Source organism: Ascidia mentula, chromosome 9 (assembly GCF_947561715.1).
Source record: "Ascidia mentula chromosome 9, kaAscMent1.1, whole genome shotgun sequence".
Taxonomy (NCBI): domain Eukaryota; kingdom Metazoa; phylum Chordata; class Ascidiacea; order Phlebobranchia; family Ascidiidae; genus Ascidia; species Ascidia mentula.
Genome location: NC_138574.1, coordinates 5,273,074 through 5,290,166, shown reverse-complemented (window position 1 = coordinate 5,290,166; position 17,093 = coordinate 5,273,074). Strand labels below are relative to the sequence as shown.

General features: G+C 38.9%; 1 protein-coding gene and 1 pseudogene across 1 annotated transcript; one reads left to right on the top strand and one right to left on the bottom strand.

Moving 5' to 3' along the window:
- Positions 1-1,809: 1,809 nt before the first annotated feature.
- LOC145913940 (uncharacterized) lies at positions 1,810-10,265 on the bottom strand (annotated as a pseudogene).
- A 4,905-nt stretch (positions 10,266-15,170) lies between these two features.
- LOC145913936 (C-type lectin lectoxin-Enh7-like) lies at positions 15,171-16,443 on the top strand. Its single transcript, XM_083001707.1, has 4 exons — positions 15,171-15,387; positions 16,013-16,149; positions 16,216-16,230; positions 16,390-16,443. Exons 1-4 carry the CDS (start codon positions 15,171-15,173, stop codon positions 16,441-16,443), a joined length of 423 nt encoding a protein of 140 aa, XP_082857833.1.
- The last annotated feature ends 650 nt before the right edge of the window (positions 16,444-17,093 follow it).

Genomic DNA, 17,093 nt, shown 5'->3' with positions numbered 1-17,093 from the left:
GGGGCACTGAAATGCTATGAAGCGCACGATATGCATTGGAAAAAAAACGGTTATTAAGCGTTGAAGGCAATACGACGTAAATCATTTACTTTACGTGTTGTAATACAAAGCTGCTGATAATACTGGTTGCTTTTATTTCGTAGTATTCGTTTTATATGATACACAAAACCACCAAGAGGTTCAAAACCAAATCAAATTCTTTGTTTTACAATTTTGCAAGACATCGCATTGTTTTTCGACAGGTCGATATAATAATGGACAAATTATCTTCGATATTGGCACAACCGCAAATACAATAAACGTCACAGTGGCCTTTGAAAAATGCTTTTCTTAAACATGTGGAAGCGAGAGCGTCGACAACCATACAGTCTTCACTTCAGCTTGGCATACACATCTACCAAATTAATCAAACGTCTTTCGATGCAACCATAGAACGTGTGAATAGTTCTGTTGGATGGAATCAAACTTCTATTACTGTCAAATAGAAGAATTATATAAACAGCAGAAAGTCTATGAATAGGAATAAATGTTCAGTGTAATGCTTCAAAATTATTTGTCTATATAGCTTGGTAAGGAAACAGGGTTTGCGATAAAAAATTAATATGACCTAATCCTGGTAACCACACCTAAGTCGATTATCTTTCTTTGCTGTTTTTCTCCAGTGCATATATAGTTATTGGTTATCTTTATCAATTTCATCAATTTTATCAGATTTTAAATCAAATTATGTTAAAGTCAACATTTGTTTACATAACCATTTAAAGAGATCTTTCCAATAGAACCCAAATTTGCAAAATCCAGAAAAATTTTTCAATCGGTGTGACCTGAGGAATTATTTGGACCCCTATAAAGCGCGTGGTTTCACTTTTACAACTACTTGCTGATGAAAAGACTGGATGTCAATTGGTGATGACAACATAGTAAACTCAACAAGACTTTGTGAGCGTTTTTCTGTGTTGTATAATAAGCTACCAAGCTGGGGGAACACAACTGGTCCTTGTCCACCTTTTACTGCAATGTACAACCCTTATTACTTTAAAGGACACGTGTTTTCCTGCAAACATATAGCTTAATCCAAATGTAAAAAGTGTGCATATAACCGTCTGTCATCTATTATTTTGTATCAATGTTTTTAACACGAATGAAATTCAGTTTCATATGCAAGCATTTCACAAACAACTGCGCTTATCAGAAATCTTCATCATCCATAAAATCATCGGTAATATCCGCTGAATTCGGTTAAGTACATTCATATATAATATTTTTATATGCTGGTGTTTGACTCGAATGTAACCTGTTGCTTGGAATCGAGCAGCTTTCTTTCGGATTTACGCATGAAAAATAGATGGCAAACACTATGGGTTGGATTACTGCAATTCTTTTTTTAGATATCTATGTGTCTGTGCCACCTCATTGATAAATTGTTTCAATATCGTGTAAAAATGAGCAGTTTGATTTCTGGACTTACAAAGTTTTTGCATGGCGCAGAAGCTTACCCTGTTTGGCTTAAAAGTAAAATATTTTTTTATGGTAGAACAGTTGTTTTGCATTTTGTTATTCGGAAAACGTTTTGTAACATAGCCAGACAAAGATATTTTGTGGTTCCTCGATTTTCATTGGCACTTATTGTTTATTATAAAATACAGAGGCTCATAAATTTCACTTTCGAAATCTTTAAAAAACAGGTGTAAATATTTTTATTTGCAATTCTGACCAAAGGGATTGATTAAATCATAGGGAAAAAAGCAACATATTATCTTGCAAAACATGAATATGTACAAATTGAATTTACAGATTGTGCAATTAAATTTACTGAGCAGGTCTACAACAAAACACATGTCCTTTGACGTAGCAAGGATTGTACATTGCAGTAAAAGGTGGACAAGGACCAGTTGTGTTTCCCCAGCTTGGCAGCTTGTTATACAACACAGAGTAACGTTCACAAACTCTTGTCGAGTTTACTACGTTGTCATCACCAATTGACATCCAGTCGCCCGCTTGGTTTCTGCAAAAAGTTTAGATTCACATTAGATGTAGTGATTAAATGAACGTCGAAACTCCTGCATGTGATGCGAACTAACAAACGAATTGGCAAACCAAACCCCAAAAAATTCGATAAACAAATACCAGGAATTCGTACACCAACAGTCATAAGCACCTTTTTCAACAAAATTTTTCCGATTTAGTGGGATGCCTAAATTACAATTTGATGGATAACAAAGTTACCTATGCACGGCAAACTAAATACAAATTTCAAATCATAATTACACGACCTACCCTATAGGTGTCCAATTGTTGCCGAATGTGGTTTCAATTACAAGAACATTTTTGTTTTGGCAAATTTGTGTACTGTTGCAAAGATCCCCTCTCGTTTGCAAGTTGTTGCAAACAACTCTGGCGCTTTCCCACGTCACTTTCTCCCCAAGGTAATAATAGTAAATATAGTAAGGCCCAAACGTATTCACCTTTTCAACTGAGAAAAATAGAAAGATTATTTTTTAAAGTTAAAGATAAAGTTCAATGTAGTCGGTAGTACAGTTGTAGTATATTGTGTAATGTATTTTAATCGCTTTGATTACTTCAGCAAACATTCATTCATCAACGCGCGCGTCACGATTATGGTGCGATATTAATATGTTGAAACAACTCTCGCACGAGATAGAAATTTAGGTCAGCTTCGCTGAATATTTTCTGCTGAACTGAGTCATGAGATTTTACGCTTGTTTTATGACATTTTACCCGGTGAACACGCCTTGAATTGAGTCTATGTATTGACCGCTTGAGCTGAAGTTTAAAACTGTTTTTGACTTGTTTTAACAATTTTTTGTATTGTCTTAATACGCATCACCAAGCCTCTTTGAAACTGGCACCTTTTTATTCTGAGTATTCAAATGTTTTACTATTTTAATACATAGCTGGAATTACTAATTGCACAGAGTCTTTTGTGGGTCATTAGTTTGGTTTTTGTTATACTAGTGTTAATATAACATAAATCCTACAAATAAGATGACATGATTGAATATTTAAATAAAATATATGTACCTAAGTTATGTGCTAAGTCTTGTCCATTACTGAACCACACTAAAGACTTTAAGAATTTTTTTTTGTATCTTGTAAAAGTAATTCGGTTTCGCATACGCAATTTGAAATATGTTTACATACTAAAGAAACGTAAACAAATATAAAACGCGAACAAACTTACTGTGATTGACGTAACGCTTCCAAGAAACAACAACAGACGTTTGATTCCATCCTAAAGTACTGTTCATCCTCACAATAGTGGCATCGAAAGAAAGTATGTTACTTTTATAGACATGAATGTTAAACTTTATTGATGACGTTGCAGTTGTGCTTGCTATTGCATATATGTACTTTGCCGCTTTATAGTAACATCTTTCATAAACCACAGTTACGTTGATACTATTTGCAGTTGTTCCGAGATCAAAGATACTTTTGCTCAAACGACGTCGGCCTGTTGAAACAACAGGGAAAACCATGAGGAGATCTGGATTAGATTTATTGATAGTTTTCCGATCCTTTAACCCCTTGCTGTTAAGATGTTTTTGTTTACGAATATATTGGTGATATAATATGCTATACATATGCTATAAATGTTTTCGGTTATTGTGCCAAATTTAGGTGGGTTGGTAAGTTGTTTATAAGTTTACTAGTAATGCTTCGTGACACTGTATACAAAACCCAACAAAACGAATCACATTTAACTTTTCAGTAAAATACATACCTTGACAGACAGTCGTGAAAGTGACAACTAGCAAAAGACTCACTGCGATCAAACGCATGTTACCTTCCAAACTGTCCCCGAAAAATAAATCTCTGTTAATATTGTACCGTAATGTGCAGTGAATACGCAATTGTCAATATCAAATTGTAAAGACAAAATTAATCAAAAAACTTCATCAAACTGTTAACACGAACATCCTGTTTTCACCAGTTTCCTGTGATTGTGTGTTAACATACCGCGCTGCAGCTACGTATACGCACAGTAAGTTGCATAAATGCTGTAACTGGCTCGCGAAATATGAAAATGTGCAAATAACCCCGTGTAGTTTATTGACATGACACAAGCGCCGTAACTGCATACAAAGTTCAAAAAAGCCAGTAGAAAAATAAGCAATGACATAAGTGTCACAAAAATGTTTTTATTGATATAAATTTAAACCATGGACATTTTTTCTTGATCAACGAAAATTAATCTAATTTAAAGAAGTAGAAATTAATTATAAAATCTACAGTTTATTCTGCAAAACCAAATTTGCAACTTACTATGATGTCGTGTATAGAGTGCATCGCATGTATTTTTCGGTGTATGAAAACAATATCATCACAAACAAAACAATCAAATTCCACGAGTAAATTTAATTCTAAAAAGACAAATACTATCTGTGGTCTGTCAACATTCAGGACTTAACATCCATGTTAAACGACAAATAGTAAATCCACCAAATATATTTTGAAACATCTATTTATTCAAGACTGCAATCACTTTAAATTGTTTACACCTGTTTGTTTACATGTTGGTTTAAAACACATGACTTTAAGGAACAGAAAAAAAAAATACATGTCCTTTAACATAGCAAGGGTTGTAGAGTGATGTAAAAGGTGGACAAGGACCAGTTGTGTTCCCCCAGCTTGGTTGCTTGTTATACAACACAGAGTAATGCCCACAAAGTCTTGTTGAGTTCACTATGTTGTCATCACCAATTGACATCCATTCGCCCACTTGGTCTTTAAAAAGTGTTGTGCAGGTAAATCGGAAAAAAAAAATTAGTACAAACTGAAACGTGCTGTGACGTAATTTGTTTTTCACACTTGTGTAACCAGCTATGATGTAATGTGCTTTTCACACTTATGTAACGTGCTGTGATGTAATGAATGACTTGCAGTTCCACACTGCCGAGGTAAACACTATTGATGCACCGAAACAGCTATATTTATATATTCGGCCGAAACTACGGTTCAAATTCGGCAAACCGAACTTTCGGTGCATCCCTATAGTAAACACCTCCGTTCATTGAACTGTCCGAGATAAGTAAATTTAACAATTGATCGTGATCGGATTATGATAGCATCGTGGCCCCTGGGATTGCATACTTGCTCTGTATGGATTCGTGTATATATTCTGTGGTTTTTGTGGTGAGAATTATTCTACATTTGGATTTACCAAAACTTTAAGGTTAGTTCATAAAGGTGTTGCAGTTGCTGTAATTATACTGATTGAATTTCGTTCATACAAATCATGACTGTAGATCCGCAGACGTGGTTTTGGTGACCTGTTGGCCAGATGAACACAAATCCGCTCGTTTGTAAAGCATGGAATCACCACAGAATGGATGGATTCACCTTCACGTCCCCACCAACAACACAGGCAAATCCAATTCATCATATAGTGGCACTGGTCAAAGGCGTCCGCGAGTCATGTCGGGGCGGATCAGCAAGTTACAGCAGTTTGAAGTCGAGGTCAGGGCGGTCGTTTGTAATTACTTTTGCACACGTTTGTGTTGTCCTTTTTTACGTGGGAAACCGGTCACGAATATAAACAATACTAACATTACACTTTTCATATTAAATATTAACTGTGTTCGCTACAATACCAATCTGTCGTTGTGCACATGTCATGAGCCGAATTGGATATTATAAAAAGTAATTTTTGAAACTGTATCAACATATTTCGTACTGGTGTCGGTTGTAACTGCTTGCTATGAAGATTGTGGGGACTAATTGGGCAACTGGATATCAATTGGTGATGACATAGTGAACTCAACAAGACTTGTCGGCGTTGTACACCTGCTCTGTAAAACTTTGTTTGGTTTGCCTGTAAAAATATGCAGTAGAAGTCTTTAAGTAAGCTTATACTAAGCTGGTTCCCAAAAAAGCTGACAATAAAGTAGCATGTTGAAACTCTTTACCTAAACTAAGGACCTTAATTTTTGGCGATCTCAGCTATCGTATTTTGATCACAAGCTTCACAGGCTTCGCAACCAAGGCATTGCAGCCAATCTCAGGCACTTTTTCCGATAAGTCGGAGCGAGATTTGAAAAATCCAACACCTGGTGAGGTTTGAACTCACGACCCTGACCAAACCAGGCCAAACGCTCTACCAACTGGTTTCACAGCGTGTGCTGTGCAACTTGCCAGGCGACCTTCACATACGTAGGGGATCATCACCGTAATCAAGTATTACCATGCTTTCGCACTGCATGGCAGGATCGCACCACCGCGCAGGCCCTTTATAATTGGCGATCTCAGCACTCGTATGCTATAGCAGCTCAATGGCTGCATTGCCTTGGTTGCGCAGCCTGTGAACCTTGTGATCAAAATATATCAATATTCATCAATTTATATCAATATACACATGTAGGCTAAAGGAACTTTGCAAAGTGCCAATATAATGATAACCTTTATAATTGTAAACTAACATTTCTTCGGAAATCCAAAAATCTTTTGTTACGAAGGTTTATAGAAAACTATATCTAAACATATTGCCAACAATAGCAACATACTTACCAGGACACCTTTGTCACGCAAAGCTTTGGCCACTTCTTTAACATCATCGTCAGAGTTTTTGTCAATAACAACGAAAATGACATACATATGTTTGACGTCACGATGGTCATCAACAAACACGTGATCTTTCACCAAACGAAGTGCATTTCCTGTGTTCACAACTTCACAACTGTCGACACATCAGAACAGACATTTTTATTGCGACCGAAATTAGAATTTATCCGTAAGGTGACGTGTTGCACAGTGTTAAGCTTCAGCGACACAACAGCAACATACTGCTAAAACAGGCGCATTATCCAAAACAGCTTAGAGTATAGCAGTGGCGAAAATGTTTATTTAGGTACATCTGTAACAACACTGGAAAGCGCCGTGCAGTTAAAATATCGGTCGACATAGCCGACTAAGTTTTTGCAGATGACGAATCCACAGATGCCGGCTGCATTTAACCACTGGTGTTTGTCAGCTTTTCTCAACATGTTAATATAGTATAGGGGATGTGGTTCCAGCTATGCCTGGAAGGTCCGAATTTCAAGGACAAACTTAACGCTCAGTTAGTGCATTGTGTCACCCATATATTCACCATTTGCGCTAAGGTGCTCGCTCTAAATATGTTCGCCTGTTTATACAGAAATTGGTTATTGCAGTGACGTTCGCCGTCATTGCTTGACTGTTCAAGATGTTCGAAGATCTTGGCTGTACACCTGCATTTTTTTACTATGCATATTTGCGTTTGCCTAAAAAAGGAAATCCTATTAAAGATATCATGAAATGAATAGTTAAGTTACGTTTCGGACGTTTTGGGTGTCATGTCATGGACTCAACCTGCCCCCCTTAATTCAAAGAACCGTCGACACCATGGCGCAGATTACTTTTAGGCTTCGGGCATTTGTTTGAGAGTAAGAAAGTAATTACTTCACACAATGTAGTTTTTGGTGTGCAATGAGCAAAATTGGCTGGCGAAGAGCGTAAAAATACAGAACCCACGTTAAATTTAACGGCGTTTGTTGTTGGATCTGTATTTTTCTGTTCAGAAAGTTAAATTCTGAATTTAAACGTCCATTTGGAGCTCGGTGGTACGTGGCGACGTCGCGTTACCTCTCATGTGGTACGAGACCACAATACGGTTGGGAAACATTGTCTGGGAGGTGATGGGTTGCAATCGGCCGTTTGGAACGTTTAGTGGTGCTATTTCTGTGGCGCTTAGTTTATGGTGAAATATATGAGATTAATCTGCCTTGAAATCTTTGATATAATCATTTGTTTTCATTTAATATTATGTTTTAGATGAGGATTATAAGCGTATAAAGTTACTTGGCTCAAGCTTCCGAGCACTTCCGCCAGAAGCCCATGACCGGTTAAGATGGATTAAGGTTGTTGGATGAACGATGCTACTATACAAAACCCTGGATGCACGGTAGAATTCCGGATCTACGCTCCATAACCTAACATTATGATATATTTATCTTAAACTTTGCAGCTGATCGTATCAAAAAAGGACAATATAAAAATAAATGAGAAACTTACTTTAAATAAATTGTTACTGATGCTGCCAGGCATATTTATTGCTTAATACTGCTCTTCTGGCAAACTTTATTGTATTTACGTTTCTCGACGTTTCGGCTATTATGCAACAGCCTTCATCAGGAGGAAGTATCTAAGTCTACCACAGTGGACGATTTGAGGCACATAAACAGAAACGCTAAAAAGAAAGAAGAAGTGAAACAACGAAAAAGCGATAAGGGCGAACACACCTGCACAGTATACTTATCACTAACCGCACGGTTTTATCACGGTTTTTGAAGTGCGTAATGTCTATCGGCATAATTTTTCTCTAGCAAGTGTCGATAAACCGGTGGAAACAGAGTTTGTTTCTTGTCATTGAGTGATGACGCATACGTATTGATGTTTAACGACTCTAAAAACATCCTCTTGTGCCTATCGGACTCGCGTTCCAAAATGATCGTTTTTGTCCACCGCATGTCCTGATTCGGCCGCATGTTGCGAAAGAGCCGTTTTTTCCTCATGGTTTCTCACGTCCCTTTGGTGCTCTTTTAATCTTGTTCTTAGCGCACGGCCAGTTTCACCAATGTATACGCCGCTGCAACCACCGCAGGGAATACTGTAGACCACACCCCTCGTGTCGAGCTTGTCAGGGAGGATCGTTTGACCACCGTCCGTTTCCCATGCAATAAATAGATGTAACTCCTTGAGGATTAAGATGGAAACCGGACTTTGTGCAGCGATATTGACACATCGAACCGATCCAATTATCGTTGGTACAAAAATTCACCCCGTTCTCAAACTCCTTTGGCTGTCGAGGGCAAGACATGGCGCTTAATTTTCCTGTCAACGACACTCCCATAAGTACATGCACAAAATGCTTATCACATTGTTACAGTACACATTATGATAAAAAAATTGTGTCAAATACATTTACAGGGTAAAACGCAAGATAAATTTACAAAAAAGGAACATTTTGCTTCCTTCACAAGATGTAAAAAAATGTGGCTATTTTATATATATTTTATATATATGATAGACAAATTGAAGTTTATAAGCCGTAATTGAGATTTAAGGACTAGCCTTTGATTTAAAAGCCATATTACTTGATACAGAATCGATAATACCAACATACTTATGACGCTCATCTTTTTTTTAGTTATTTGTTTTGCTTTATCTTGTTTTTAAATATTGGAAACAAGTAAAACTAAAAATTTACCTGTGCAAACTTGTTCCAGGTTGCACGCATCTTTCTCACAGCAGCATTGACAAAGTGACGAAGGTAAATTATTGTTGCATTGATGTCTCCAATCGTATTTGTTCTAATTCTGCAACAATAGAAACTCATCAGTGGCGAATAACATTTTGATGCAATGATTAGCGATGATATGGGCATTCACCAATGCTCAATAAGCAGTGCATATAGTTTTAAATCTTTTTCAAATCGGAATCAACTTTGTTATGATTGTTTTTGAAAGATCACATTACGTACTGTGGCAATTTATTTTGACTACTATTATATTTCTTTATATACAGATATACGTTAAAATAAACAAAAAAAACGTGCCCAACCAGAAGCCCACTGGTCAGAAAAACTGGCTTTTACCAAAATATTCAACTATATTTTGATGTCAAAATAAAATGAAAATGCTTAATTGATGGTTTATTTCTTTTTTAATGAGAAAGACTTTACCAAGATTAAATTTTTAAAAAGCAACCAAAAAAAACAAAATTGTGTTAATGTTATAATTTTACTTGGCAACCTGTTTCATGTCATTGAAGCAGTATTGTTTTTGTTTGCACCGTCGAAAAATTCTCGACACAGAATAATGCCGACGGACAGTTGTAGCGCAGACATCCTTAAAGCAAAAAGTTGTTGTTAACATTTGTGAGCAATGACTGACACATTATATACAGATAACATCGTCATGTTTATTTATGTTTCAACCCTGGCATGTGTTACAATCAGTAAAGTAAGTCGCGGGACTGGCCGAGCTATACGAAATTTCTTCATTGGTTTTCAACTTGTAGTGCACGCGCCAAAGAACTGAACTCACAAAATGATGTAAAGCATTTCTACATCACATCTCAACTAAACCAGGTTTACATAAAACAACACAGAGACATACCTGGTTGGAAGTGCATGTCACAAGTTTCCCATACTTAGCACAATCTTCTTGACTGTTTGCAGAACACTGCCAACAACTCAGTCCTACCAAGTGCTCACTCGTTAGAAACATTATTTTCTGTTTGCTATTCTATATTTTTTTGTATTTCAACACCAATCTAACTTACCATAAATGTGGAAAGGCGGAAATGCTAAATTGATGGTTTGTCTCTGTCGTGTTTTCAAAAGTTCATGTATCACGTTAGCGATCATACATGCTGTAATCACAAGAACACCCTGTCCCAGTAACTGTTTTACAATTACACAATTAAATGAGACAGAATAGGTCGAAACAGCGGCCATCTGTCTGCAGCTCAGTAATTATTCCAACAACTACTTCCAGTTTACGTACCTTGACAGATGGTGGTCAAATGGACAAGAAGCAAAATCCCAGATACGGGATATTGTTGGTACAACACATACTGTGTAATTAGACTTATAACAGATATATGTTGGTACACTATATTGCTTATGGGTTACCGGTACTTTATATTCAACATGATTTGCAAATTTCATTTTGCCTGTAACTGTGTCTTGCGTGTAAGACTGTCGTGGGCACCATAAGAGTTGCCAAGTCTGCAACTCATGTGAAAGTTTTCCTCGCCTACGGAGATTCGCCGTCTGTCGTTGAGAGATAATCGATTGGAAAAAGCTCTATCGCTGGGTGGCCAGCGGGCCTAACACTATTCGAAAATTAAAGGTTTCTGGGCAACAAACAAAAGACAAGGAATACTTCTTCACACATCAAGATACACAAACATATCAAACCCTGACACGTTTACTAATATTTTGAAATTGATTTCATTCATTAAAGTTAACTTTGCTGTTAAATTAGACAAAATTCACAACAAATGTAAATATGCAAGAATGTCGAAAAATATCGTGTAACTAATCATATTTATTGAAAGTAAAAGCAAACGTTGAAATGCAGCAAGATTCAAAATACATTGTTCCACAAACTGTTTTATCAAGTAAACCTCGACAACAGGCAACACACCAACACACAGTCAAGCAACTCATTCAGCCCACAACAAATGCCATCAAAATCATCACGTGGAATAATCTCGATGAGGTGTTCTTACGTAGTTAAGTGACATATTTATATTTTGCCCAAAATTGGTTACAAACACAAACACAAATATATAGTAGCATTGCTCTCAGATCCTGTTCTATGATTTACATTGGTGTTAAAATACTGCGTATTTGTAAAATATCACTGAGACTTTAGAACTTGCAGACATAGCTTGGAACGCAAACTTGTATCATGGGTTACACATTCTTGCATGATTCTGCGTGAAATCCTGGTACTGTTACGCTTCTTAAATAAGCGCTTCCCAAGGTCCTCAGGACGCTGCATTAACGGCTAACCACCAGCCTGTTCCAGCACAACGGTTAAACAATGCAATTCAATCTTGTTCATAAAACTATAAAAATTGCACAGCCGAATCACAATCTGCCCAAACAGTCTGCCCTCCGATTTTTCTTAGCGTCTCGTGTTCGTCCGGTTTTATCTTTTCTCTCGCCAGTCATTGGCCCAACAGTGTCACGTGAGAGGAAGGGAGCTATAGCGCTACGATATCAAATCAACGTGCGGTGACTGGTGCGTTCGAGACACTTAAATAATAAATACAAAAATATAAATCAATACAAAACATTTAAAAGAACAGGTGGAAGGTGAAAAAGAACATGGCGTAAAAGAATACGTGATTTAACGAAAGCGTGAAACTTGGAAATGAAACGCAAACAAGTGGGCAAATTCTTTTGCGCTACACACTCCCCCATCTATGTCGAGGCACTCCCGTGCAGACTTATTGGGAATAGCGCTGAGTGGGACGGCGATTTACGCGAAGGCGACTGGCAATTCCGTTGTCATCGCGAGAGTTCGGTGCCTGCGCATTTTCTTCGTTTTCGGTGATATTGGTCCAGGTCACCACTTGTGTCGTGGGGTCTCCCGTAGGTGGCAATGTGCGGACTTCCTCTTCCACGGTTGGTCGCCCCTCCGTCTTGTCCGCCCCTTCACCTTGAATTTGTTTGAGGCGATTATAATGGACGACTTTTCGGTGTCCTTCTTCGTCCTCGATCTCATACGTCACGGCTGACTTGATGTCCACCACTTTGTACGGGCCTTTGGACGGAAGGTGGAATTTCCTCGCCATCCCTGGCTTCACCGCGGGGTCTGTTAAGAGAACAAAATCACCCACATTCAGCGGTTTGCCCCTCTTATGTCGGTCGTACTGCGACGCCATGCGCCGTCTTTGTTTCCGCAACGTTTCACGGGCCACCTCTTCAGCTAACTGGAGCCTAGCGCGTAGCCCTTCCAGTGGTTCCGGGAATGGATCGCGCTGGGCGGGAGCACCGAATAAATCTGCTGGGAGTCGTAGAGCGTGGCCATTTAACAAATAATGTGGTGACACACCTGTACTTTCATGGACACTCGCATTATAGGCGGCGACCACCGCCGACAGCGCCTCATCCCAGCACCGTTCATCGCGCTGTACGTATAATTCCGTATCATGGAGAGTATTGTTCGGTTGTTGCGTTCGCACGCACCGTTTCCTTGAGGATGATACGCGGTCGTCCGGGTCTTTCGGCAGCCCATCAACCGTGCTAGCTCTTTAAATAAAGTAGATTCAAAGTTTGCACCTTGATCGGAATGGATTACGTCCGGGACGCCGTGTACCGTAAACCAACGATGAAACATTGTCCCGGCTACGTCTTCTGCCCTTTGCGTCCTGAGTGGCCATGCGCGCACGTATTTAGTGAATATGTCGCATGCAACCAATACGTATTGATTACCACTGGAGGTCGCCGGAAGTGGCCCCATTATGTCCACCTCGACCCGCTCCATTGGTTGCATCTCCCCGGAAGGAACCAACGGAGCGCGGGGCCTTGCTGTAAACTTCTTACTTCTTTGGCAGTGGCGACAGGAACGGACATATGCCTCAACGTCGGTCCTCCAACCGGGCCAGAAGTGTCTTTCTTCGATCTTCGAACAGGTTTTTGCCATCCCGAGATGGCCACCGCCAAGTGGTGCGTCGTGCAAATCGGACATAGTCGTTTCTCTGGTGGTCTGTGGAGTGATAAGGCGGTACACACATGCGCCCGGTTGATGTAAGGAGTCACTCGTTTGATACAACAAGTTGTTTTGAACGATTAACCGCCCGAATTGCCCCCAAAGGTGTTTGGTCATCGTCGAGGCTGACCTAACAGTTCGGTAAGGTGGTCTCTTGCCAAGGTTTAACCACCTAAAAGCCGGGGAAATTTCGGGTCGTCGTGTTGGGCTTTACTTATTTCCTCGTATGGCAGTCCAATGGAGCGACGCAAGTCTAAGGAATAAACTCCTTCTGTACCGTTGCGACGACTGTTTGTGCCGTAGGAAGTGTTGACCGGAAATGGCATCGCTTCTTCCTCTTCATTGGTCAAGCGGCTTAGTGCATCGGCGTTGCCGTGTTTTTTTCCCGGGCGATGAATCAGTGTGAAGTCGTACTCTGCGAGGCGTTTAAACCAACGCGCACACTGGCCATACATCTCCCGCGACTTCCACAACCACCGGAGTGACGAACGATCAGTCCGCAGTAGAAAGTGCCTGCCAAGCAAATAACACCTATACACTTTAACGGCGTATACTACAGCTAACAATTCTTTTCGCGTAGTCGAATAATTGCGCTCAGCTTTCGATAGCGATTTGCTGCCATAGGCGATCACATGTTCTTTGCCATCTACTACCTGGGACAACACACATCCCACCGCGTTATTGGAAGCGTCGGTATCTAATACAAAAGTCGCTGAAAAGTCCGGGTGCTGTAGAATAGGTGCTTGTGTAAGGCGTCGCCTTAGTTCGTCGAATGCATCTTGTTGCTCTTCCCCCCATTTGAATGTTCGACCCTTTTCTGTAAGCTTGTGTAACGGACCAGCCACCCGAGCATAATCTTTGATAAATCTGCGATAATAAGAAGTAAGGCCAACGAATTGTCGAATGTGTCTAACACTCCTCGGGGTAGGCCAGGAACTTACAGCATCTATTTTGCCGAGATCGCAAGACACTCCTTTATCGGAAATCACATGCCCCAAAAAACTTACTTGCGATTGAAACAAATTGCATTTGGTCGGTTTCAACGTGAGACCCGCCTCTACTAACCGATCGAGTACTCCACTTAAACGATCCATGTGCTCTTCAAAGGTAGTGGCATACACTATAATATCGTCGAGGTATGCCAAAGCGCCGCGCCATTCCATCCCGTTTAGAACTAGCCGCATTAATCTCTGAAAACTAGCCGCGGCATTGCATAGTCCGATGGGCATAACATTAAACTCGTAAAGTCCCACGTGCGAAGAAAAAGCGGTTTTCTCTCGGCAGTCATTCCGCATTGGAATCTGCCAATAGCCTGACTTAAGATCAAGAGTTGAGAAAAACTTCGCATGAGCCATTTCGTCTAAACTATCGTCCACCCTTGGTATCGGGTAGCTACACTTTTACGTAAGAATGTTTATTTGCCGGTAATCCACACAAAACCTCGTCTCACCAGACTTTTTCCGAACCAGAACGACGGGACTTGACCACGGCGATTGCGAAGGGCGCACCAAACCCTGTTGCTCCATCTCCCCGACATGTCAATGATATTTATAGACATGCAATAGGGTCGATCTACCTACTTGGCATGGCTGTACACTATCACTTATACCCTTATAAATTTTTGAACGCGTTGACGAATTTATACTTCTGCTCAGGATTTTGCTTACATACTGTGATCAGATTTTGGATTCGGTTTAGCACTGAAGTCGGCCGCAAATACGCAGCTATCGACTAAAGTGCAAACATATAGATCGTGTAGGGAAGAAGCGTGGCGAAAGTTTGATTAATTTTTAATATGGCCAAACAAGATAATGTAAAAGAATGCAATGTTTTCGCGTTTAGTGTTTAAGTTATCATAATTGATAGCTTTCAACAGCATTTACACCAACTACACATAGGAAAAACATGATATTTTTTGTGATGTTTTTTATACCCTTTCTACCTGCTGTTTTTGGACAAACTTGGCAAAAGTTATATGACTACAGGGAATACTACATCGGAACCCAAGTTAATTCATACACAGAAGCTGAAGCAGCATGCAGGGCTCTGAATGCACATCTCGCCCATGTTAAAACAACAAACATATTTGAAATCCTGAAGGCGAAAATCGGAAATGTAATAGGTAATGCAAATTTTTATGCGAAAGATTTGACAAAAACAACAACATTAAAATAATGCACATGGACCGTTCTATTGCTTAATACTGCTCTTCTGGCAAACTTTATTGTATTTACGTTTCTCGACGTTTCGGCTATTATGCAACAGCCTTCATCAGGAGGAAGTATCTAAGTCTACCACAGTGGACGATTTGAGGCACATAAACAGAAACGCTAAAAAGATACTTCCTCCTGATGAAGGCTGTTGCATAATAGCCGAAACGTCGAGAAACGTAAATACAATAAAGTTTGCCAGAAGAGCAGTATTAAGCAATAAATATGCCTGGCAGCATCAGTAACAATTTATTTAAAAAAACCGTTCTAGAATTTCATTACCACATCCACATATTACCTTTTAATCCACACTTTTACAAGCATATTTTATCTGACAAGTCATGTTTGACACTTGTTGGATAGTCATTGTCTTGTCTTTTTCCCCGTTATGGGATCTTTTATCTTTCTGGTTTGCGAATGTTAAATTCACCTATTTACTGCGTTTTGTAAATCATTACAAGAAGAAGTGTTTTAAAAGTATGTAATCGAACAACTGTATATACAAGTATTATGAATTTATATTGTGAATTATTTTAGCTATCCCATACTCGTTCTACATTGGGGCAAGGGGGGTTCCGGGAAAATACAACTTTAAGTGGACGGATGGATTAAGTGTTAATAGTGGCCAGTGGGCTTTAGGAGAGCCAAACAATATACATGGATATGAGGACTGTGTAATAATGGGATAGATATACGAACTTGATCCACTATACTTGTTGCATATACAAATTGTGGATTAGATGGATCACCCTGAGGTTAGTTTCAAGCACTTTATCAACATGTGTGCTTTTTTAAGCATGTGCTTTTATTCACTTCATTAACAATTGCATGTACAATAAACCAAACATCAAGCACTTTAAAATAAAACAATAAATGTTGTGCAGATGTTATTTTTGTTGTTGAATGTTTTGTAGATTGTCTTACTTGCTGGTTTGAGCCTGATACCAGAAGAATATGTTGACACATGAAAAGTAATGTTCTGTAAGTATTGTCATTTCTTATCAAAGTAACAAATGTAGCATTTTTGTGTTCTGTATGTCGCCTTTGTTGCCCTTCGGCAAATAAAATTTTTTAACAACAATTCCTTTTAGGTTAATTAATGTTGGGGTGGACATCATGAAGATACAAAGGAAAAAGTAACATCAGCAAGCATTCTACTGCCATTTTTGTTCTGACGAAGGTAAATATTTTTTTTATTCACAAAACAAAAAGTTAGTTTTGTAAGTAGTATGTATGAAGCCGCTTACAAAAACAAGTTACTGAAAATGCTCATTTTGTGGTAGCAAATTACTGTATGGCATTCTTGTTTTTCATTAATTCGCATATTAGAAGGCTGAAAACATGTTGGTGATAATTCATATTCATACATTGACTTTGCAAGGCAAAGTTGTATTGTTGTCTCAATTTTGTCATGGTTTTAAAAATAACTAATTGTGTTAGTGTCAATGCTATATTCATATATTTTTTCTTATGCATATTTCTTTTCTTTTCAGAATGAACAGCCCAAGATGCCAGCCCATGCTTGTATTGTAATCAATACAAATAATGCTGGGTTCATTGGACCGATGTCCATTGCTGTGGATATCTCTATATAAAGTAAAGCTACCAAACTTATTTG

Excerpts from the sequence above, each read along its gene's own strand:
- LOC145913936 (XM_083001707.1), top strand. The coding sequence starts at position 15,171 with ATGATATTTTTTGTGATGTTTTTTATACCCTTTCTACCTGCTGTTTTT. Across the intron at positions 15,388-16,012 it reads GAAAATCGGAAATGTAATAG|CTATCCCATACTCGTTCTAC; the intron begins GTAATGCAAATT and ends GAATTATTTTAG.